At 39.0% G+C, this 24,382-nt stretch overlaps 1 protein-coding gene across 3 annotated transcripts in view; it reads left to right on the top strand.

Annotated features, from left to right (window-relative positions):
* Nucleotides 1–21,020, top strand: part of pik3cb (phosphatidylinositol-4,5-bisphosphate 3-kinase, catalytic subunit beta) — a 35,580-nt gene extending 14,560 nt beyond the window's left edge. Inside the window, exons 2-23 of one of the 3 annotated variants that reach the window (XM_037267425.1) lie at nt 4,977–5,172; nt 6,392–6,620; nt 8,644–8,864; nt 10,312–10,491; nt 11,050–11,214; nt 12,381–12,470; nt 12,683–12,937; nt 13,015–13,111; nt 13,211–13,341; nt 14,394–14,444; nt 15,022–15,210; nt 16,284–16,405; nt 16,573–16,716; nt 16,856–16,955; nt 17,437–17,618; nt 17,703–17,812; nt 17,902–17,980; nt 18,264–18,431; nt 18,518–18,641; nt 18,755–18,900; nt 19,412–19,544; nt 20,004–21,020. In XM_037267425.1, the coding sequence (XP_037123320.1) occupies nt 5,014–5,172; nt 6,392–6,620; nt 8,644–8,864; nt 10,312–10,491; nt 11,050–11,214; nt 12,381–12,470; nt 12,683–12,937; nt 13,015–13,111; nt 13,211–13,341; nt 14,394–14,444; nt 15,022–15,210; nt 16,284–16,405; nt 16,573–16,716; nt 16,856–16,955; nt 17,437–17,618; nt 17,703–17,812; nt 17,902–17,980; nt 18,264–18,431; nt 18,518–18,641; nt 18,755–18,900; nt 19,412–19,544; nt 20,004–20,141 (3,213 nt within the window). In that variant the 5' untranslated portion in view covers nt 4,977–5,013 and the 3' untranslated portion in view covers nt 20,142–21,020. Of the gene's footprint in view, nt 1–4,976; nt 5,173–6,391; nt 6,621–8,643; nt 8,865–10,311; nt 10,492–11,049; nt 11,260–12,380; nt 12,471–12,682; nt 12,938–13,014; nt 13,112–13,210; nt 13,342–14,393; nt 14,445–15,021; nt 15,211–16,283; nt 16,406–16,572; nt 16,717–16,855; nt 16,956–17,436; nt 17,619–17,702; nt 17,813–17,901; nt 17,981–18,263; nt 18,432–18,517; nt 18,642–18,754; nt 18,901–19,411; nt 19,545–20,003 lie in introns of all 3 variants that reach the window. The other 2 variants (XM_037267424.1, XM_037267423.1) reach the window with 2 other exon arrangements.
* Nucleotides 21,021–24,382: the final 3,362 nt, after the last annotated feature.

The following is a 24,382-nucleotide window of genomic DNA, read 5'->3' as shown; positions in this document are numbered from 1 at the left end:
CAAATAATAAATCTATTTTTAATATGCGATTCCCAATTGAACAAGTGAACGAATGACCACCGATCCATACACAGCTCTAGTTTTGACTGTTTGATGAGCGGTACAGAAAATTGGATGGATGGATGGATGGATATTTGTATTTATTTTTTTATTCTGTTGTGGGATGATCTTAAAACCAATGTTTAGTGCCCATGGTATTCCCTTTCTATTCATGACTGCCCTCTGTCTCCCTGTCTTCATTCATTTTCCACTCAGTTGATGTATAAGGGCAAGTAGTGCCATTAGAGCTAATGTCATTCAGACTCAATATTGTCACATTGCAGACTTGCACTGCCACAATCTGTCTGGCAGTCGCTCATCAATGTCACAGATAACAGTACTTTATGTCGATGCTGTAATGCAGTTGCCTCTGAAGATTTTGGCTGTTATAGTATGTCAGTATCAACATTTGGTCTGCCCACTCATTGCATTTTCCTGAATAGGATTATTTTGAAGCTACACTTTGTGGTTTACAAGTTCAACATCACTTCCCCACAGGATATTAGTCTGCTAAAAACAAGTCTTGATTTATTTGTTTCATTCAGTGGCCCTGGATTTCTTTTGAAACGGAACCAAAAAACAAAATGAAAGAGAGATTATGGTCATGTCAAAAATGACTGATTGGCATGAAGTGGTTTTTGACTCAAGTTCAAATTTTATTTGTGATGAAAAAAACTGAAAAAAACATATGCCAAGCATCTGATTCAGCGTTCATCAGCACTTTATGAATGACTTATTGGGAATTTTTCACCGGCTGTTATTTGTCACTCACTTCCTGTCTGGTGTCGTTGCTTCCTTCCTTCCTGAGTGTGGGTGTGTGCCTCTGTGTCACCGGAGATCGTTGGTGTAATACGATGTTTGACCCAGATATGAATGGGCCACGTGCAACATTATGCTAATACGGAAAAACTCTCTGTCCACAAATCCACATTGTCACATGCTGTAAGCATTTGTTTGATGTTTTCTTATTGCTTAGTGTTGGAATTTTTAATGTACATATCTGCATCTTACAACTTGCTGTCTGTTTTAAAAAACTCAGAAAAAAGAGTAAAACATAGCAATGAAGAAAACGACAGCACAGTTACATTTTCTTCTTGCATGTCTGTAACCCAGTGCTCTGATTCTCAGTGCGCAGCGTTTTCTCAAGTGTGCAACAAAACTTACAGAAGTGTGTTAATTGAATTCCTTTTTGAAGTATCATTTGTTTTTGACAATTTAAGGAGCAGTACTAAAACTGTGTGCACTGTAAAATTGACACTACATGTTAGTATGTATTGTGTGTTCTGTTTTTATGTATACACACATGGAGAAAAATCACGACCAGTCAGTGTCTCTGCTTGAATCACCGATGTGCAAGAAGGCAGAACTTTGTTTTGTGCCGACAAACTCTACATTCATAAACACAAGTGTTGTTCCTGTCTGTCCATCACACTTACATCCTACTGGTTATACCCCAAGACAGTCTGGTTCGGCATCACGTGTTTGCTTTTCCATTACATTGTTTGATGGCTGTGCGGTTACAATGGAACCGTTCCTCAGTGCCTGGTTCTATAAGGTAGGTCGAGCAAGGTTGTGACTTCAGTCATCTGATTCTAGTTTCAGTTGATCCCTTCCCAGTTGATTGTAATGGAAAAGCAACAAGCTTGGCCAAGAGAGGCCAGGGCGGTGCGGGCTATAGCCACTCTGGAACCTGTCATGGAAAAGTACATCATATTTACTGAACAGTCACCACCTACCCACCCATTTACAATCCTAAATATAGGTATTGTTGCTGTTTTGTGACTGCTGATTCAGCCACAAAAAGCACCCACACAACACACACACACAAGTGCCAAAGTGGATTGATTCTTCCTTCCTTGTTATCTTGTCAGAAAAAGTACACAGTGAACCCACATTTTCGTAGATGCTCTTTCTATAAAGCTCAATGATGCCACAAAAGACCACCATAGCCTGAACTAGAAATCAAGTATGATGCATCCTGACTGATCAGATCTTTGTTTTTTGGGGAGAAGCTCATTTTAGCCTTGGTGTTTAAGGGACGTTTGCGACAGTATGTGTGTTTTGTTTATTTATTTATTTATTTTTTTTCCAAAAGCTAACATACAATGTAGATTCTTGCCTGACAATTTCTATTTTTATGACTTCCAAAGCAGATAGATACACGGCATTATCGTCATACTTCCGGTTCTTTTTTTGTTTTGTTTCAACAACATCTTTTTTTTTTTTTAAGAGTAATGTTGGAAAATCTGTTTGAAATGTTTGTTTTGGGATCATCAAAGTATGTTGACAACTCAAACAATTTGAGACGTTCTCGTGGGGTGGGGGTCTCAATTACTCCCTTTTTTTGTTTTTTGTTTTCAGGGCTTGTCTCTGTCTCTACCATCCATAAAGAGTGTGAGTTTCCTGTATTGGGACATTATCGTTGCTTGTAATTGTTCCAGTAAATCAGTCACACTTTTTTCTTTGAGCAACATTGGAGGTAACTTCGTCCAAGATGTCGTCAACATGACCTCCGCGCAGCCTTCTGTTTTTCACATTCCACCTACACTCAGTCACACATGAACACACAGTCACACTTTGCTGACACAAGCACCCACAATATTGCCAGTATATTTGTCATCAGTCATTTACGGGAGAGTGCGGTGTTTGTAGTCACGAGGTGACTCCGTTGTTGTGGACTTATATTTAACACATTATGGAAGAAAGTGCGTCACAATGCATTTGATCACTGTTTACACACAAACTGTGTTGGCGCCTAATTGTTTTCAACATTTGCACACACAAATGTAGATCACGTGACAGGGTACTGTGTAACACGAGTGTTAAAAGAACCACAATGCATCTGCTTATGGAAACGTTCACCACAAGTTTTTAAGTGCTTCAAAATAACTTCTCTCATCATCTTTGCCTTGTGAGTTATTGTATTAACTTTGACTTGACCCATGAGTAGACATTTTGCACAAAGCATGGGTCAAACTGTGTACTAATCATAATTGTAAGTCAGGGGTGTCAAACTCATTTTTTCGCGGGCCGCATTGTAGTCATAGCTTCTTTCGGAGGGCCATTATGACTGCCAACCCAAATAAATGTATGACCACCTCATATTATATACAGTAAAAGCTACAAAACAAACTGACAAATAACTCGTTTTCAAATCAGACAAGTAAAAACTGGACAAATATTTAAAAAGAAAGATATTATTAAAAGTGAAGACATTATTAAAAGTGAAGACCATTTGCAATTCTAGTAATGACACGAATTTGATGCACAATTTGTCTTCGCGGGCCACATAAAATGATGTGGTGGGCCGTATCTGGCCCCCGGGCCTTGAGTTTGACACCTGTGTTGTAGGTGATTAACTGCCCTATTCAGAGAAATATGTCAAACCATATGTCTAACCCTTTTGCTGGATCTTAATTGGTGACCAAATTATTTACATCTCAGGTAGCTGTTGTTTACACAAAAGTGACAAATAAAATAAACTTCTGTAACTGAAATTTTAGTGTGCCGTAAGGAATGTTTAGGAAGCAAATTCTATGTCACTTTAAAGAGAAAAGAAGAACATAACATAAACTGGCACATATTTCTTCACTTTCAGAGATAGGCCGTGTAGGGGAGGTTGTCTGCTGGCTGTAGCCCCTCAGGCTCCTCTGTTTTGTTGCTGCATGAATCTTGCTGTCCTCTCGTACTGTAGCTTGCCACTGAAACCTGACATTTCAGTAGACTTCTTGCTTTCTGCCACCACATTTTTAATAACCCCACTCACCTGCGTTTGTGTGGCTATGTGCGCACACACCAACCCATTTGTATGTGAGAGAGACAGAGAGGCACAGTGTGGTGCCATCACAGCATGTGCAGACACTCTCCAAGCTGTCTCGTGTGAAAACGTCATTTATAGAGCCTATAATTAACAAGCTCAGACTTTATATTCATGCACGTCTTGTTCGAGTGGCCTTTGGTCTTATGAATAAATCAGTCAGACATGCTAGGTTTCATGTTTCTTGTCGTCTGGGTAATCGTGCACCCTTAACATTCAAGACTCACTTTTGTCTGTTTATGTTTCCTGGTGGCACACAATCCTTAGAGGGGATTTCAGGGGATTTCATACAATACCATAGTGTGTCTATTTCATTTACCCGATTATCTTTCATCATGATCCCATGCAGTCGAAGAAAGGCCATCTAAAGAGAGGTTCTCCGGGCAATCTACTTTTGGAACAACATACTTTACATTATCTCCATTTGTACAGTTGATAATGGCAAGTGGCTCCAAACACTCTGCAGATATTGCACCATCCTCAGACACGTGGCATAACAGCGGCTCATCTGCCGGTTGCTCAAGCACTTAGCTTGGAAGGGAAAGAACATTAGAGGCAATCAGGCCTGTCATTTCCAACGGGCTGATTGAGCCGAAATGGATCTGTGGCGAAGTAGAGAAGTTAATGTGCTCGAACATCTGAGGACAAGCTAATGAGGAAAAGAGCAGGTGGAAGTGCTGTGGTTGAAGAAGCACAAATTGAGAGCAGTAGGATGTCCTCTTTGTGCAACTCAGTAGAACCCGTTGGATTTGAGTTCCCACATCCACTTGTGAGTTTGATTATATATTTTGTCCTAGATTTTAATCTGAACATGTCTGTTATGTGGTCTTTGCATGGAGACAAGTGTCCACTGTGGGAAGGGCTGGCTGACCTGTTTTGTTTGCTTAGTGGCCATTCCGCTGTGCACTGGCCTTAGCCCAAGTTAAATCCACCAGCTTCCATGTGGACAGTGAACCGTTGAATTATGCTAACTTTGTTGTTATGGAAGGCTACAAACAGAACCATCTGTGTGTAGCAAACAAGAAGCAGTGCAAGGATTGTTTCAGGAAGTTGTTTGCCTCTTTTGTCTTCCAGTTATACACTTTAAATCACCACACATTTTTGTTTGACTGTTCTGCAGGTCCTTATGGTTGAGGTGGTGTGTGCTACCTCTTGCCATGCCTCCAGCCATGACAGACCTCCTGGACATATGGGCAGACCATTCGCCCTTGGCTGGCCATGCCCCGGACCAAATCACGGTAGATTTCTTGCTTCCCACTGGTATCTACATTCAAATGGATGTTCCACGCGAGGCCACCTTTCAACATATCAAACTGGTAAGAAGAGCTTGTTTGTTTTTAACACAATTATTGTTAAAACCCGTCTTGGAAATGATTTGTGGAATGTTGTTTACCTGATTTGTGTCATTAAGTCGTAAAAAGGCAAGTCACCAAAAATCGCCATTAAGCATTGTTTTCCAGAAACTTTGACAATTCAAGTTTATTTTGCAAATAAGAGTTCTAACCTTTCCAATCAGGGCTCGATTTTTTTTTTAAGCTGAGCCCTTTGGCACTCTCATGCCATTTTCAATCGACAAGTGTTCTCCCACGATGGGGGAAAATGGGAATTTTGCTGCTTAATTCATGTTCCACAAATATAATATCAATCAGAATGCCATGTTTAGATTATTGGGGATGTATAGAACATACTATAATGAAGACATTTTTGGACTTGACTTCCCTTTAACAGAGTTCTGTCCTCCAGGACAAACATAGAAAACAATAACATTTAAGCAAAGTCAAAGTGATTAACCATTTATGCACACCACATGTGAAATTACTTTCTTTGACAAAAGCATTTGTTGAGTAATTTGTGAAAATGTGATCATTTTGAGTTTATATATATATATACTATATAAATATATAACGTCAGTGGAGCATGCATATGAGAGTGATCCCCGAAGGAAGTCTCTAAACAGAAGACAAAGCACCATTACATTATCATATGACAAACAGGAGAGAAGCCTACCAGAGTAAGAACCCTCTTGGCCGTTTCACCAAATGAATAAGGACACGTGAGATGTTAAGTAAGGATATGACTTAAACCAGAATCTTTTTTCTTTACCTTGTTGCTCATTCAATGATCAAAGAGTCAAGAGATGTCGTTGAAAACGCTTTATGATAGTGTTTCATATTTTGAGAAATTATTGGGATAGCACAGATTAAGGGCATGTAGAAAAAGTTCAATGCAAACTTCGTGTTTTGTCTTTTTAGGAAATGATTAATTTCACCTTTGTAAACATATTGGAAGACAACTCTCATTCAATCAACTGATGGGAAAAGTTACTTTTTTATCAACTGCAATGTTGTTGGGAAACACATACTGTACAGAAGTGATTTTTGACAATACTGTATTTCATAAAGAGTTCTGTTATGATTGAGATACTTGAGACATTTACATACTTTTGGCCATTGCATAAGACTCCACCTAGACAACTTACTAATTCAAAAGTTCTTTTGTCATCAATTTTTCTCAGTTAATTCTTCTCTTCTGTAGCTCTTATGGAAACACGCTCAGACATTCCCCTTGTTTCCTGCCTTGGGCGAGATGGAAAGCCACATGTTCCAGTGTGTCAACCAGACGGCCGTGCACGAAGAACTAGAAGATGAAACGAGGAGACTTTGTGATGTTCGTCCCTTCTTACCGGTTCTCAAGTTGGTGACACGCAACTGCGGTCGAGCTGAACGGCTGCTGGATTCCAAAATTGGTGTGCTTATTGGCAAGGGTAAGACGTCTTTGATAAACAATTCAAGCTGTCACACAGAATCCGATTTCAAAATAATGAAGTTGCTTTGGAGTTCTAGCTATGAAATCATTCCCAGATCACAACATGCCTTCAGCACTTCCTCCCCAGCAACACCACTACAGAATCATCAGCCAGGTGTCCTGTCTGTAGCTTGCTCAAATCAGTGGCCCAATTATATATACACAGTCGTAACGGCACTCCAAGGGCAACCGTAATTATAATGTGGCCCGTGACACAAATTAGTTTGATACCCCTGGTCTAGTGTAAAAATAATTTCTATAATACTTCAGTGTAAAAGGGCTTCAGGTTAGAACATTGGCTCAGCTGATTGTCAGGGCCAGTATTTGGCATTTCACGCATACCAGCCTCGACCTTTAAAAAAACTAATCTGCCTTCCAATAAAAGATCACAAAATTTGGCAAGCCTCAGGATTTTTTTATTTCTTAATTTTTCATTTAGCTTGGGAACTCCTTACATTTCTTTTGTTTCAACTAACTAACACAAAGTTAAGTTAAACATTAACGTTTAAACTATTTTGAAATTGTGGAACACTTTACGCTGTAGAGAACGTTAGGTAGCTCTCTCTCAATTGTTGAAGTTTCCATTAAACTTTCTAAGATGTTGCTGTGCCTGGGAGGTTTCCGCACTTTTTCTTAGAATTTGTCATCAAAGATGTCTGTAATGTAAGAGAGAAACTCGTAATATGTGGGTTGGTAATAAAACAAGGTATTGTAATTGGGCACTTAGATGTGATTGTGAATGCTTGTTTGTCTGTGTGCCCTGCAATTGGCTGGCGATCAGGCCAGGGTGTCCCCTGCCCACTGCCCGAAGTAAGCTGGGTTAGGCTCCAGCGTGGCCACGACACTCGTGAAGATTAGTGGTTCAGATAATGGGTGTATCAAATCTGAAATCTGTTTATGCCTTAAGGTGTTTAAACAAAGTGTTGAGTTTGTGTTGTAAACAAAATTGACATCCTGAAAATGTTTTCTTTTTTACTGAAAATGAATATTGGCTCCAAGTATGGGTTCTACTAAAAAGTGGGACGTAATCATTCAAAACATAAGGCTGTTGTCTGCTCAAGATAAAGCTTCTTCAGGTATATCATTACTCAAATAGCGAAAAATTGCAGTAGAATTTTAAAAATATACTTTGGATAGGAGGGGAAGGTTAAGCATTTGGTGGTATGGTATGGGCACAAAATTTCACAGTCTCCTTATCTCATGTCAATGGACATTTTCTGTTCTTGGAATCTTTCTAAAAATAAAAAAACCTAAAATAAACTTGTGCTATGTCAGTCAAGTGGAAAAGTAGGTGAGGTGGAGCAGAGACTTTCAATCAAAGCTAGGGGTCATGCGGATGTTAAATGGCTTTAAATAGCAGCATGATGTTTTCATTAGCAAGGGACTATTGTGCTGAAAACTCTTTAGTAAAATTGAGTCATAAGAGATTTCATCACCCAAGCAGTACCTTTGGCATTTCGGTCCAGCATTAATATTTTGAGGCGCCTGTTTAATTCTATACGAGACTCGGGTTGTAATTCTAAAATTGGTTCCTCCACTGTACGTACATGTTGGGCCAAATAGGTGTTTGTGGCTCTAAAGTTACTCATTTGTGGGATTGTGAATGTTTAAGCTACATGTACAAAAATAGTAATCCACACAAATAAACCCAAAAAAATAAGGAAGTACTGCATTGGAATGAGCCAGGGGGTTGATATTCTTAATGCCACATATGTTTACTGAAAGAAACAAATCTATCAACCCTAACAGTCAGGAAGAATAATATCACAAGACTTACTAGTCTGTGGAGAGCTTTTGTTGCTTTCTTCCGTTTTCATTTAAAGTCTCTCCACATGTTATGGAGGACCGAAAGTGCCAAAATTAAATATCGTGCCGACAATCGATAGGATATGTATGACATTTTATTTGTCTTATGCTTCGAAGTATTTTATTGTATATAAATTGCAACTGCTTTCCCCCCCCCCCCCCCCAATCTCTACTAGGCCTTCATGAACTCGATGGCATGAATGACCAGGAAGTAAAAGACTTTCGCTGTAAAATGTCTCGCATCAGTGAAGAGAGAATGCAACGTCTCCAGATGATGACATGGACAGAGTGGTTGCAGGCATGTTTTTGCCCACAGCTTGAGCCTTGGATCAGCAAAGATGGACTCAATGACTGCTCAGCTACCTTAAAAGTCATCATCCATGTTGACCAATCTCAGGTGAGCTTCCACGGCCCAGCGGCCTTGACATAACTTTGTGTGTATAACACTGTTTTAGTTAATGTTTGAAATGACTATCCATTTATCCAATTTCTATCGCTAGGATTGCAGCTAAATTGGAGCCTCGCTATGATGACTTTGGGCAAGACCCGATTGCCAGTGAATCGCAGGGCAGATATAGAAAACTTGTCACGCTCATTCATAATAGACAGTCAATCACAGGGCTCACATAGAGATAGATGACCTCTCACATTCATACCTATGATCAATAGCATCCTCAAACAGTAAATCAGTAAATGTAAACTTTGTCACAAAATGTTGTGGCATAATGTGACTCACTAAAGAGGAAAAAAAAACATGAGGTAAAACAGGCAGCTTTTTGTTTTCTCTTTTTGGCATGTGTTTGTTTATTCTATTACAATGCCATCTAGTGTCAAACAGTCAGCTGACTGCAACATATTGTTGCCAGCAGCAGATCATTTTCCATCCTATTATCAGATTAAAGGAAGAAAACACCAAATATTGCAAATGGAGATCATTTGGCTGTTTTATTTTTGCCAAATAGCAACTCTCAACAGCTGTTTCTGCTTGGTGTCATCTTATGACTGTAATTCAGAAAAGTCATGTACGTCATGTCTAAATGAGTCAGAAGTAACATCATAATTATGACATTCTCACTGAATTTGACAGATAGGTCAGTGGATTGAAGCCCTGCCTTTGGTCCATGGTTCCATTTCCCTCAGCATTTCGTTCTGTCCTTCTGTTATACACACAATTTGTTGTTCATAGTCATGGGGTGATCCTCAAGACCTTTTGCGTTACAGTATTTATTCTCTTACACAAGTAAAGGCCATATTAAGCTCAAGTGAAAATTGGCAGAAAGTTTTATTTGGAAGGTCAGACACAATAAGATGCAATATGGGCAGGAAGTGTGTTATTGTTGTAAAGCAAACATGGTCATTGTTCATTGGTGTGAGTCTTCCTTTAGGGATTTCATTTAGTTTGTCAGCCATGTAGCCTCTGATCTCTATTGATGTTTTCATATCTATGCTGATGTTGTTTCAACATAAAGATTTGTGCGGTATGCGCCTGCATCTTTCCCAAAACGCTTCTGTTAATTTATTGATGCAATTCGATTATATCGCCAGGAAATTATAATTCCATCTCAGGAATCGGGTCAGTACTGAGCTATAATTAGAATACAACAGTAAGCCTCCCTGTTTCATTCAGAACATATTGACCCATCCGTCTGAGTTGATTCAACACGCACATGTGTGACTTGTGTTATGTGCTGTGTTTTTAGTCGTTACATTTTTACATAAACACAAAACATTTAGTCTAGCATTTCATGCTGACCAGGATTTCTTCATTAGGATTTATGTACATTTTAGAACTACAAGTGTTGCAGTGATAAACGCAATCATATCTTTTATTCTTTTTCCTGAAGGATTCTGCCTGTTTGAAAGTGCCTGCATCCTGCAACGCTGTCGAGCTGATAGAACTGGCTGTAAGGAAGTGGTTGACCACTCATGGGCATGAGGAGGAGGCATGGAGAGGACAGTATGTCCTGAGAGTCAGCCATTGCATGGAGTTCCTCTGTGGAGACCATGCGCTCTGTGAATACAAGGTCAGTGAGTGTGTTTGATTGCAAGTTAAGATGAAGATTTAATGTTGAATCAAGATTAGATTGATGAGACTGTTAGAGAGGCAGACACAGGTGCACGGAGACAAATGTCACGAAGGACTATATGCCAGTATTTCGACTTGGAAAAAAATGAGCGCAATAAGAAAAGACTTGTACTTTCACTGTTTCTAAAAGTGTTAATGAGTGCATTAAGAAAATGTTCGTTTTTTTTATTCATTTGAAAGTTGTGTGGCTATGAAATGATTGTCTTTGTGTCATTTCATTGTGTTTACTGATCAACTTTATGATGAAAAAATAATAGTCATTAATGACATTTTTTGTTTCCTCTTCTTATTTGGAAAAAGTATCAAAATACATTTAGTACTGATACCGATACAAAAAATATGGAGCCTATACTATCATATTGCTGTCAGAATAAAATTAATAAAAAAAGCTGTACTGCTTATTAAATCCAAGCATGGCATTTTCAATATGTATCAGATAAATGTTTATTCAATTGTCATTTGTTATTCAATGTAGTGTATCCTTTCCTGTGTGTAGTATATACGCACATGTATGCAGGCAAGGGACTCTCCACACCTTACCTTGGTTTCCTCCAGTACAGTCAAGGCCATGTTTGAAAAGGAAATCACCGCCATTGGAGCAGTAGTCAGTCGCAAGTCCTCTAACCCACCTCTGCCCCTACCTCCAAAAAGAAGGGTTCCCATGGTGAGTCACTCATGTGCTTCATTCTCGAGAAGCTGGAAAAAGGTCATTACAAACACAGTGTGATGCAGTGTAGTCAAGTACAAATTGCAACCACAATAATTAATACATTTTTATTATAGCTCTTTGTACACTCTGAAATTGTTAGAAAATTAGAATATAAGGAAAGGCTTTTTCAAGGAAATTAAGAATTGTTGTTTTTTACTTATTGAGATTTTTCTAAAGATAATCATTGTCAGGGCAGCATTTGATAGTGTAGTGATTCACATAGCAGCCTTTCAGGCTCTATTACCGTCCACTCTGTCATTGATTGATCATCAATTTATCTTCTTATCCCAAGGCAGCTTTGATATGTTCCATCTTTCCTTTGATCCATAACAGGATAAAGGGTGTAATGTTTATGAATTATTAATAGCATTGTTATTATTATATTTGACGTAAATAGGTTTATAGTGTTTTATAAACATTATTGATTAATATATGGGGTGGGTGCATGGACAATTGTAAATCAGTGGCCCTCAAAAGGGGCTGGGGTAAGACCTAATGTGATTTGTTCGTAGCTAGTTTAGATGTGATGTGTAGACAGTAAATGTTCTTCAGCACACTTAAATACTCTGTTCAAATAACCCAATGTTTATGCAGCCATGTGCAGTCATTGTTTCAACAAAATATCCAAAAACTGACAGGTGTTCACGTTTACCAAGTAAACATGCGTCGCCATGAACTCCTGTGTTTTATGAGGATCTGTTTTTTGTTACCTGCTTTATTTGCCACCTTGCACCAAAGAATAAGGTTTATGATAAAAGTAAATATACCGCTCAGTTTTGCTATAAACATGGTGTTGTCTCTCCCTCATGTTTGCTTATTGTAAAGCGCAAGTTATTGTAATTGGCAAGTATTCAACAATGGAAGTGTTACAAAAACGTAAAAATAAAGACCCCCCCCCCCACACACACACACACACACCCGCCAACATACACTCACACACACAGACACACCTGTTATTATTGTGGTTGTAGTAATACCGTGCCCACCGCAACATACAGCCCACCACATGCACACATTATGTACATATTTGCAATCCAGGATATGAATGCATGCATATATGTATGGCAGTTTATTGTGCTGCCGCTGCCGCATTCATTGTATTTTTTCTCATCCTACAGCAAGCACAGACTTGTGTGTGGGACGTGCCAAGCCCGTTTAAGATAGTTCTATTGAAAGGCTGCAAGGTGAATGCGGAGGAGACTGCTAAGGTAAACCTTGTACACATCCATTACAGTATTGCATTACTATTAACGTGGAAAAATCAGTAACAGTAAAAAAAAAAATACAAAATAAGGTAGTTGGATTGGAAACTCCTAGCTTACTAAATAATAACTATCTCCAAAATGTATCATTTATATTCATTGTCACTAGCGCCATCAAATTTAAACCAGATTATATTTCTTTGTGATGGTCTACACAGGTCCAGGTCAGGGCCGGGCTTTTTCACGGAACAGAGCTTTTATGCAAACCAGCTGTGAGCAGCGAGAGCAACGGCCGCTCAGAGCACACGTGGAAAGACAGCACATTAGAGTTTGACATCTCGGTCTGTGACCTGCCGCGGATGACACGCCTGTGCTTTGCCATCTATGCCGTCATGGATAAGGTCAAGAAGCAGAAGTCTACCAAAAACGCCCATCCAAACAAGTACCAGACCATTCGCAAAGCAGGGAAAGTGGTAAGAAGCCAGCAGGTTCACTACCCTTCCCGCTTTTACGATACCCTTGACCCCTAACTTCTGTCTTTATTTGTTAGCACTACCCCATAGCCTGGGTGAACACAATGGTGTTTGACTACAAAGGTCAGCTAAAGATGGGAGATATCATCCTTCACTGCTGGTCTTCGTTTCCTGGTATTAAACTCAACTATTCACTTCTAATTATTTGACTTCATTGAAAAGCTGGTTAAGCGTGTTCAGCAATTAACCAAGAAATGATTTTGCTTTGGTCAGATGAACTTGAAGAGATGCTGAATCCCATTGGAACTATTCAGACCAATCCATTCACAGAAAACGCCACAGCTCTGCACATCAATTTCCTCGAATACTCACCGCACCCCATCATTTTCCCTCCCTTTGACAAGGTCAGACCACAGTAAGCAATTGAACTGTTGATCATTTGGTACAGTACCTGCAGTACCTTGAAAAGGTATCGATACCGCTTGAACTTCACATCTTGTGACCTTAGAATCACAAATGTATTTTGTTGACATTTTATGTGCTAGCGAGACACACACAAAGTACCACGTAATCAAATTACCGTATTTTAGATGTCCAAAGTCCGGCCCGCGGGCCAAATGTATATATATCTTATATATGGACAAAGTTTTAAAATGGGCCATTCATTGAAGGTGCGCCTTATAATCCGGTGCGCCTTATAGTGCGGAAAATACGGTAGTCTTCAAAATTGTATGTGATATAAATCTTAAATCGTCCGATTTCCTCGCACATCACAAAAAACATTTTTGGCTGGGATAGTCTCCAGCATGCCCGCGACCCTCGTGAGGAAAAGCGGTTCAGAAAATGGATGGATGGATAAATCTTAAATGTGTATTGTGCCTTTGCATTCATCTCCTGTACTGATACACCTAGATACAATCCAGTGAATCAGTTCCCTTCAAAAGTCTCCTATTTCGTGAATAGAGTCCATTGTGTGTAATTTAATCTCAGTATACAGTAAATACACCGGTTTTGTAAATGCCTCAGCGCTTTTGTTAGAGAACACTCGTGAAAAACATCATAAAGACCAAGGAACTCACCAGACAAGTTGTGAAATTTAAAGCATAGTTGAATTATAAAACATATACTGTATATATCCCAACTCTGAATCATCAAAAGGAGCACTATTTAATCCATCCGTCTCAATATGAGAAAAGTATGGCACTATTGTAAACCAGGCATCTATGTTACATTATCAAATTTATATCATGAAACTTTTGATAATTAAGTCAGACAGTCTTCAGCAGATAGTTAAGTACTGCTTTGTGTAGGTTGATCATATAAATCTTAATAATAAAACATTTGAATTTTTGGTTGTAAGTAATTTGTGAATATGTTCAAGGGGTATGAACACTTTTTCAAGACACTGAATTCTCTGAGATGTGGGGTGAACGTCCATTCATACTTTTTTTTACAGATCCTGGAAAAGGCTGCTGAGATTGCTAGAGCAAGTGACTGTGCACCAATGGTGAGTTAATGTACAGTAGGTTGTAATTGCACATATAAAGTCAAGTAAAAAAAACTCCATGGCACCATGAGCAATAATGCTATTAAATATGACCACTCCCTCTAGAGCAACGCTCTTCCTTTGAAACCCATTGTTTCTTTCTGTCAGCGTGTAACAGAAGAAAAGAAACTCCAATCAGATTTCTTGCTTTTTCCTGCCTTACGTATCCGTCAACCTGAAAGCCACCCCTGGGCGTCGACAGCCCATTACATAATTTTGTCTTTGGCATGCCTGAACCTAACATTAGCTCTGTGTTTCTTTTGCAATGCACAATCTGTGAGGTAGTGTGTGATCTGCAAAGCTCTGCAAGTGTTGATAGTTTGAATACATGTAATACTTTTATTGGAAAATGTGAAATTAATGTTTTCTTTTGTTTACCTTTACATATTTATCTTGTGGTTGATTACATTTATGGAAGCTGGGGAAAAAAGGCAATGTTGATACACGCCTGCCTTCTAGTGGACATTTATAGTAACTACTTTTCAAACTCCCTTTTTACTATCCTCGTCTCTCTCTTACGTTACCTCACTTTCCTCAGGGTCGTGGCGGTAAGAAGTTCCACATTGAGCTGAAGGAGATCATGGAGCGGGATGCACTCTCTCAGCTATGTGAGAATGAGAAGGACTTGATCTGGACACTACGCCACGACTGCCGAGAAAATTTCCCTCAGTCACTGCCCAAGCTGCTGCTCTCCGTCAAGTGGAGCAAACACGAGGACATGGCCCAGGTTTGCAAAAACAACAAATTCTAGAAAATGCTACAATTAGAATGGTGGTATTTATTTATTTTATTCTTAGCTTAAAATGATCTAAATTCTCTGATTCCAGGCTATAAAAAGTAAATCTATGCAGTCCCCTACAAAAGCAAACTTATGAGGTGTTGTATTTAATCCAAATTTAAAACAAATTTGCAAGGATCTGCTTTTACTGTGGAAAACAGTGATCAACATTTTCCCTGTTTTCTGGCATGTCACCTACCAAACCAAACTGAATAAGAACCAATTTATGTAAAAACGGAATTTATTACAATGACAAACACAATTTGAAGATCTAGCATGAATTATCTGTATTTGACGTTTAGATGCATTTGAATCCATCTCAGAAGTATTACTCGAACATTTGCATAGATCAGTCCCCAAGAAGTACCTCTAAGTTTCAAAAAATTTGTTGAAGACATCACTCCCTATCATGAGATCTTGCTTATTTGCTGTTTGTTTGGTTTTCTTTCATCATTTAATAATATCAGATAAACAACAATAACTGATTAATAAATGGACATTGAAAAAAACAGTTTTACAGTAAACTGTAATGCAGAAAATATTTTTGAACTGATTTATTGGTGGAATAATCATTAGAATAATTGATTCTAAAGATATTTCATAGTGAAAGCTCTAGATAAATGCATGTATGAAAGTTGCTGAACTCAAATTTAATGCCAAAATTACCCAAAACAAATTAGCCTACAAAAGACACAAGTGCATGTGTAAAAGTAAAACGAAAAGGCCACAAATTTTAAACGCACATAACATAATGTCACGCTGGATAAACATCCCACAATTTTTGTTTCATTTTGACAAGTTAACTGCTGTCCCTTGTCTGCTATCTGGTTTATTTTATTTTATGTTTAAATGTAGCCCTAGAGGAATCCATTATATTTTTGTCATGAAAAGTTAATAATTCTGATCATCTTAATTTCTTACTGGAAGTAAAACATATTCATAACAACACTACATGCCTCCAGCCTATATGTAAGTGTTTAAAATTTCCGAATAATTTTGATTTTATGTCTGTCTGTGTTTAGCTGCAAGCACTGCTTCAGATTTGGCCCAAACTGTGTCCAAGAGACGCACTGGAGCTTCTGGATTTTAACTATCCAGATCAATATGTCAGAGAGTATGCTGTACGCTGCTTGTATGATATGAGGTAAGCATAAATACTGTCCCATTTCCTTTCACTCTCATCCTTCGTCTCATCCTCTTCTGTAATTTCCATAATTTCCACTATCATCATGTTTGTATGCTTCCTCTCAAATTGTCAATCTTCAGGAGTGTAAGAATCTGACCTCTCGCTTCCCTCTTGTTCTTCTTAAGTAACGAAGAGCTGTCACAGTACTTGCTTCAGTTGGTTCAGGTGTTGCGTTATGAGCCCTATTATGACTGCGCCCTTACCCACTTCCTGCTGGAGCGAGCCCAAGGAAATCGCAAGATAGGGCACTTCCTCTTCTGGCACTTAAGGTGTGTTTGTTTGTTTGTTTACAGTCCAAAGAGAGATGTTTTTTGTTGTCTTTTTTTTCTTACAACATGAAATTGAAAGCTGGGGAGCAAGACAGTTTTCCACCTGCTGATCAGTCTTTGTGTGTGCTGCCACCTATAGGTCAGAAATCCACATGCCTGCTGTTTCAGTTCAGTTTGCCCTCATGCTCGAAGCCTACTGTAGAGGCAGTATCCCTCATATTGAGGTTCTAAAGAAACAGGTATCTTTTTTTAACATATCTAAACTCACACCAAATCAATGTAATCGTCGTCTTAAAATTCAAATGGGATTTTTATTAGCATTATTATTTTTATTATTATTATTATATAAATTAGACCAGAATAAAACAAATCTGTTTTCATCTCCATCACATTGGAGTTATAGTATTTTTAGAGTGACAATAGCATCGCCCCCTTGCCCCTTAACCTTTACCCTTTCTGCTGCTCTGACAGAAGGTCCCTTGGACATTCTCCTTCCTTTTCAACTCTGTTGTGCAGTAGCCACTTCCTGTTTTGAAAAGTACACTACACATACTGCGTTGACATATTGCTGACACTGTGTTTTTAAGGCAAACATGCACAGTAGTGGGAATCGATGATCTACTGTTTAACATATGACTCGCATGCTGATTGGTAAAAACGTAAAAGTAAGACAACAAAATCATAATTTACCTTGATTAATTCTGGATATTTTCCAACTAGGTGGAAGCCCTGAGTAAGCTAAAGTCAGTGAATGAGCTAATAAAGCTGGGAACCATGAAGAATGCTCGGAGTAAGTTGACCAAGGAGGCCATGATGACTTGCCTAAAGCAGAGTGGCTACTCAGAGACTCTGTCGGACCTGCACTCTCCTCTAAATCCCAACATCCTGCTGTCAGGCATGAAGTGAGACAACAGTCGGCAATGTGTTAAAGAGGGATTTTTTATTTTATTTTTTTATTTTAAACATGCTCATTCTTTATATGACAGTGTGCAAAAGTGTCGCTACATGGACTCCAAGATGAAGCCGCTCTGGATTGTTTACAACAACAAGCTGCTGGCAGGAGACACCTTAGGAATCATCTTTAAGAATGGGGATGGTAAGAAAAGTCAAGAGGAGCTGGCAGCGTTTTTAGTTACTGTACAGTTGTCAGAGTGTTTTCTTTCCCATTTCACTTTTCCTCCCCAGACCTAAGACAAGATATGTTGACACTGCAGATTTTGCGGTTAATGGATTTGCTATGGAAGGAGGCTAATCTCGATCTCAGGTGAGTGCATCTGCTTGTTTTTGTTGCTTTGTAGGAAACAGGAGGCACTTAACTACCTTGTGCCTGTGGCTGAATATCTGGAAAAGCCCTGATTTTTAATCACTAAATAATATCAATTAACAAAAACAACTGTGTCAAAAACAATAATTGAGCAAATAAATGTGTATCCGATTATTCGATTAATCGATGGAATAATCGATAAAATAGTCGATAGTGACTGCTCTGGGGTAGTTCTTGTGTGTTTACACCCTAAAACCTGTTTCTCTCGCCATATGTCGTGCAGGGTAGTACCATATGGTTGCCTAGCGACAGGTGACCGGGCAGGGCTGATTGAAGTTGTGTCATCGGCTGACACGATTGCCAATATCCAGTTGACCAGCTCCAATGTGGCAGCCACTGCCGCATTCAATAAGGATGCTCTGCTCAACTGGCTCAAGGAACGCAACTCTGGGTATGATGGTACCACAGGATGAGTAATTGCTTATGTATAGCTTGTGCTTTCTTTTCTGAAAAATATCCATTTTTGCATTTAAACAGAGATGCTCTTGATCGGGCCATTGAGGAGTTCACCTTGTCATGTGCAGGCTACTGTGTAGCCACATATGTCCTCGGCATTGGGGACCGCCACAGTGACAACATCATGGTCCGCAGCACTGGGCAGGTTGGAAAATTATTTTATTATAATTTCGTGTGCAGTATCTTCAAAGACCAGTAAATAAATATTTTTAATACTGATTTAAAGCTGGAGCTCATTGCCTTTTTTCTGCCCACCAGCTCTTCCACATAGACTTTGGTCACATACTGGGCAACTTCAAGTCAAAGTTTGGCATAAAGAGGGAACGTGTGCCATTCATCCTCACACACGACTTTATCCACGTCATACAACAGGGCAAAACTGGGTACACTGAAAAATTTGGCAGGTCTGTTCCACTTAGTCTACTTTATCAAGTCATAAGTCTCAATAAGCTGTTGGAAACTACTTTGGTCATCATATTTAAAGGATTGTTTGGCTGTATGAATTATATCTACAATTTAAAAAAAAAAAAAAGGAATGGCATCTACCAGCTGGATCACTTCTGTCTGTTACTGTAATATATACGTAGCCACCAGTAGGTGGCAGACAAGACTGTGCGGTTTTGCGGCACGTTTATATTAGTTATATTTTTCCAAAAAGCTACATGATCATACACTCGGTTTAAGACAAAGTTTAGTGTATTTATTTTGATATATACTAATAATATTGTAATCTGTATTTTTTTTTAAATAATTTCAGGAATGAAGCTGAACATTAGCTTATTTTCTCACACTGGCAACATAAGCTCATAGAGACATTCCATGTGCATGTTTCACCCATATTCAACATAACCACTTTAATATCAACGTTAATTGCGGTTGTGAATGACGTTCCATTATGTGTGACTGTATTGGCAGCTTCCGTCAGTACTGTGAGGAGGCTTATCTCATCTTGAGGAAGAATGGGAACCTCTTCATCACCCTGTTTGCCCTCATGCTTACCGCTGGCCTGCCTGAGCTCACTTCGGTCAAAGACATCCAATACCTGAAGGTGATTAAGACACTTGCGTGCATGCCTTTCAGCACTATTTCTTGCTGACATAGCAATGATGCCTAATTAAAATGAATAAGGTATCAGTAGCATTGGAGTGACAGGACAGTAATTAGAACGCCTCAAACCCGGTTTTGATCATTTTTTGTCTACTGTAATAAGCAACATGTATGGATATACACTAACAACTCTGCAGGGGGCAGTGTTGTACTTCACATACGGCTCTGGCGGCACTCACTTCTGCCACACAGTATTGGTGGAAATTAAGCACAGATAAAATCCAGTTGGGAAATGTACATTAAAAAAAAAAAAGAAAATGTCATAATGCCACTAATCCAGTTTATCCAATTTTGTCAATTTCTTTCTCTCTTATGCACTATATAAGCACGATATAAATCTTTTTTTAATTTTTTTTTTTTTTTCCTAATATCTTTATCTTCCATGGTCACCGCCCCACAGGATTCCTTGGCTTTGGGCAAAACAGACGAAGAGGCACTCAAACAGTTCCGGCAGAAATTTGATGAGGCTCTGAGAGAGAGCTGGACAACCAAAGTCAACTGGATGGCCCACAATGTTGCCAAAGACAACCGCTCCTAGAGCACCAGAGACACGTTGAAGGCAAGGATGGATCCACATCACAGGCTGATCCGGTGTCGCTCTTTGGCATTAGGTGTGATGTCTTTGCCACATGTACTGTAGAAGCGAATGGGTACATGGTCTCACCACAGCCCCATGTTCCTTCAAACATTCCTCTATACTTTAAAGGACCATCAACACCAACAGGAAGTACAGCTTGGCAGTGGGGCTATAAGTGTACCCCATTTCTTAGGCGGATTGTATTTTTTTATTTGAGATGCCTTTATTGCTCTTCTCCTCATTCTAGGAGACTTTGATGGGAGTGAGCCTTTTGTCCTTATTTTACAATGGTTGACTTGAATCAAATTGGACCTTTAAACACTGGAACATTTTTGAAAGAAATGTGAGATGGCTTTTTTCCCCGAAAGTCCAATCAAGTCCAAAACAATAATTACTATGAATGCAATCTATTTTGTTTAAAAAATATATAATAATAACCCGCCACCCAACGACAATTGGACTTGCTGAGAAATAACAAAAAGCAAATGTTTTTGTTGCCGACTTTATTCATGAATGTGCCACTTTTTCCCAGGAGCGGTTTTTATATTGGGCGATTATTTTGACAGGGTGCACCCCCCAAGGATCTGTCTCTGTATTTTGTGCAATATCCATCAATGAGTATATAAACCATATCTACATGTAGAAAATCCCTACGGTCTTGGCCTATCTTTTTTTTTTTTTTTTTGTGTAGCAACTGTAGTTTGCACCACTAGCCATTGACAGTCTTAGTTAGACACTGGATGTTGTCAAATGTACAGAATTTTATTGTTGTTTGCTGTTATTCATAGGAGTTCTATTAATAAGTTTTATTAATTAAAGGTTATTTTCCCCTGTGCTGCATTTCCTCCTGTGGTCTGTTCATTACGTGGGGATTGTGTGCATGTGTTCAGTTTTGCAGAATTCGTGCCCTGTTCTTAAAGCTTAAAGTATGGCAAACAGTCAAACATTGCCAAAAATATTTTAGACCTTGAAGCACAAGATATTTTAGTCTAGTGTAGGTTATCGATCACAGCAAGAACAAATGTGCCTCAATAAAGATGCCTGTCCATTCAAAATAATGCATATGGTCTGTTTGCATGTTCACCCCATGCCTGCGTGGGTTTAACTAAAAATTCCTCCCACATCTGAAAAACATGCATGGTAGCACTCTAAATTCCCAGTAGGTGTCAGTGCAAGTGCGAATGGATGTTCGTCTCTGTGCCCTACGATTGGCTGGCAACCAGTTCAGGGTGTTCCCCGCCAACTGCCCGATGACTCCTGGGTTAGGTTCCAGCACGCCCACGACCCCCATGGGGAAAAGCGGTACAGAAAATGCATGAATGAAACACTTCCGTTTTTGTATTGATGCAAATGTAATGTCCTGTGAAAGTAGTGTGTTTCAAGCTTTTTGAAATGCACTTGTTGGGTGTGCAACGTATTTTATTTTAGACTGTTATTCTTCGTGTCAACAGACAGTGGTGTTCTTGTGTTCCTTGAAAGGCACTACATAATTTAATTATTAATAAGGTCATTATCATTACGTATTTATTATCACCAGTCAGCCATTTTCTATAACACAGTTCAGCAGAGAGACAAAACCACCACCTAAATAAAAAAAAACACAATTTATTTCTCTGATAATCAGCTGGGTAATGCTCCATTTCTGAGCCTTGTCATTAGCAGTAGTTTAAGTATTAATTGTTATTATTTGTCCTCTCAGTTTTGTTCTTTTCATTATCTGCAAAATGTTGCCATGCAGTGCTTATTAATTGGCTCACTTGGATTGAGAACTCAATGTTTGCTCTGTGGCTGTTACCTGCTGGTGCTGGTCATCAACTTATGTAATATAACCAGGTGGATGAAAACACAAACATATCGATAGCTTAAGTGTTAAATGGGTTCAGTATACATGAATCATGAAGGATTTATATGACTGGGAGATTTATATTGATCAGCAGAATCAAATGTGGTTTGAAAACAACCAAATTCTGCTTTAATATGTATTACACTTTTTGTTGCTCTTTTGCATTTATCAACTAAATTTCAACTCTAGGAATATGTACCTGTAAAGTAACCTTTTACCAGTAATCCATTACACTTCAGTATTCTTGCCACCCAATAATGTCAGGAAATATTGTTATAATAAACACACATTACCAAGAGGATTTCTGGTTAGATAATCCTGACAATCAGACGTGCCTTTTAAAGCTCCGGCGCTGCCCACATGGTGACTCACTTGTTCAGAAAATTCCACCCACCTGTGGACTGGGATGTAAACTCTCCCAGTCTAATGATGTGATGAAGATGTGATGTTATTAAAAGACAGGATGGTGTTGAGTGGAGAATATTGAATGGAGCCTATTTCATGGGCTGATACGCGCATGACACCTCGCATAAATTGGAGCAAGCATTGGATGACGTTAGAAACAGGAAAAAAAAAAAGTTCTTCTTCTCTCTCTGGTTAGTAAACCAACACGGCGGGTTGGTTAAACAGTTATATATTATTGATATTTTTTTTATCTTGTAGTTCTGTTGATTGTAAGCCATGGTTGGGTAGCAAAGATTTCAGCCAAACTATAATGAAGATTGTTACGGATGTAAAGACAAAACCAAAAGCAACGTCAGCTCAAATGGTCTTTAAAAAAAAGAAGTGGTGTTAACTGATTAGACTGGAGAGGAGTCAGTGAGCTACAATGGCACAGGGGATCTCGTCAAAATTGATGTCAAGATAAATGCATGTTCTTGGAAAAACTTGGAAGATAGTAAGAGACACACTTAGACTTTACAAACATGACAATGATCCAACACTTCAGTGGCAACAACAGAAAAAAAGTGAAGGTTCTAGAGTGTCACATTCTCCTGACCTCAATTTCATTGATACACTGAGGATCTCAAATGTGCGGTTACCTGTGGCACCTGTGGCTAAAGCCAAACTGTGTCAATTACATTTTTTTTTTTTTTTTACTTTCTGAACCTCAAATTCTGGAATTCCTTCCTTCACTGCAGCCATCTTTCCAAGTCGAGTGATCATCTCACACAGTCTGGAGATTTCCTACTCCATAGTAACAAAATTGGAAGTGAGAGCCTTCCCCGCTGTGCTTGAGAGCCTTTAGCGACATAACCTGGATATTTCTAGCATCTCAGTGTGATGCCACTGAAAATGGTGGGTGCATGCAAGCAGTGAAAGGAGGTTGATGTGAGAGAGGAGTGCTAAGTGGACCCCAGGCTGGCAGACAGCAGGGAAGATTGTTGACCAGACATTGGCACTTCCTCACCAAGCATGTGGCTATATTTGTGCGATTTACTTTCGTGGAGTGTAAAATATGTTGTGGCTATCATGACATAATGGGAAAACAACACATGTTCGCTCATGATGGACTCATTTTCCTGTGTTGCAGCCAAGTAAAGACAATATGGACTTCAGTATGGCACAAGCATCATAAAACGGAGCAACTTGCTATGCAAATTAAAACATGGGATAACATCTTGAGCTGTCTGCTCATAATGCTCATTCCTTGGACACATCATTAGGTACACTTGCTTGTCCTCATTAAGCCCCCTTATAAATGTAGCTAGTTGATGCTGATATTGACAAGAATTAGCTTACTAAATTAGAAAAATAATTTATGAATATATTTTAGAGTATAAAAGAAAATGCTGAAAAGGCTGCACAGATTTATAAATGCATTATTTTCTCAGCCACGTATGTATGAATTACTGCTTTTAGCCCCCGGAGAAAACAATTCTGGAGCCGTCCCTGTCTTACACGCTTCTGACCCCTTGCGCATCATACTGCCCTTTCTTCGCACAATTGCCAAGTCAAAACAAAATGAGATTTATCTAAAAAAAACAAAAACCAGGGCGAGTTACATAACATTTTACCCTGCAGAGACAGCCTTTGACACACAATTGAGTTTGTCTTTGTACTAAATTGTGAATCCCAATATGAACAATTGTTAGTCTGTGCCCTGTGACTGACTGGGTGTCGGCTGGGATAAATGTATGGATGAGTTTTCTATTGGACTTTATTGGTTTTACCGAGTGTGCTTAATGTTGTGGTTACGACTGCATCAGGTTGCCGACCTTTTTTTGGTCGTCGCTTTTTTTGGGAAGGAAAGGTCCTGTAGCAATTCGCGTTTTCAAAGTTTAAGTGCTTTGCCCACACGTCGCGAAAGGTTTAACTGGTGAATAGGCAATCGTCGAAGGGCTTTATGAGTGACTCT

Source organism: Syngnathus acus, chromosome 13 (genome assembly GCF_901709675.1).
Source record: "Syngnathus acus chromosome 13, fSynAcu1.2, whole genome shotgun sequence".
Taxonomy (NCBI): Eukaryota; Metazoa; Chordata; class Actinopteri; order Syngnathiformes; family Syngnathidae; genus Syngnathus; species Syngnathus acus.
Note: the sequence above shows the minus strand (reverse complement) of the source record. Positions and strands in the feature narration are given on the sequence as shown.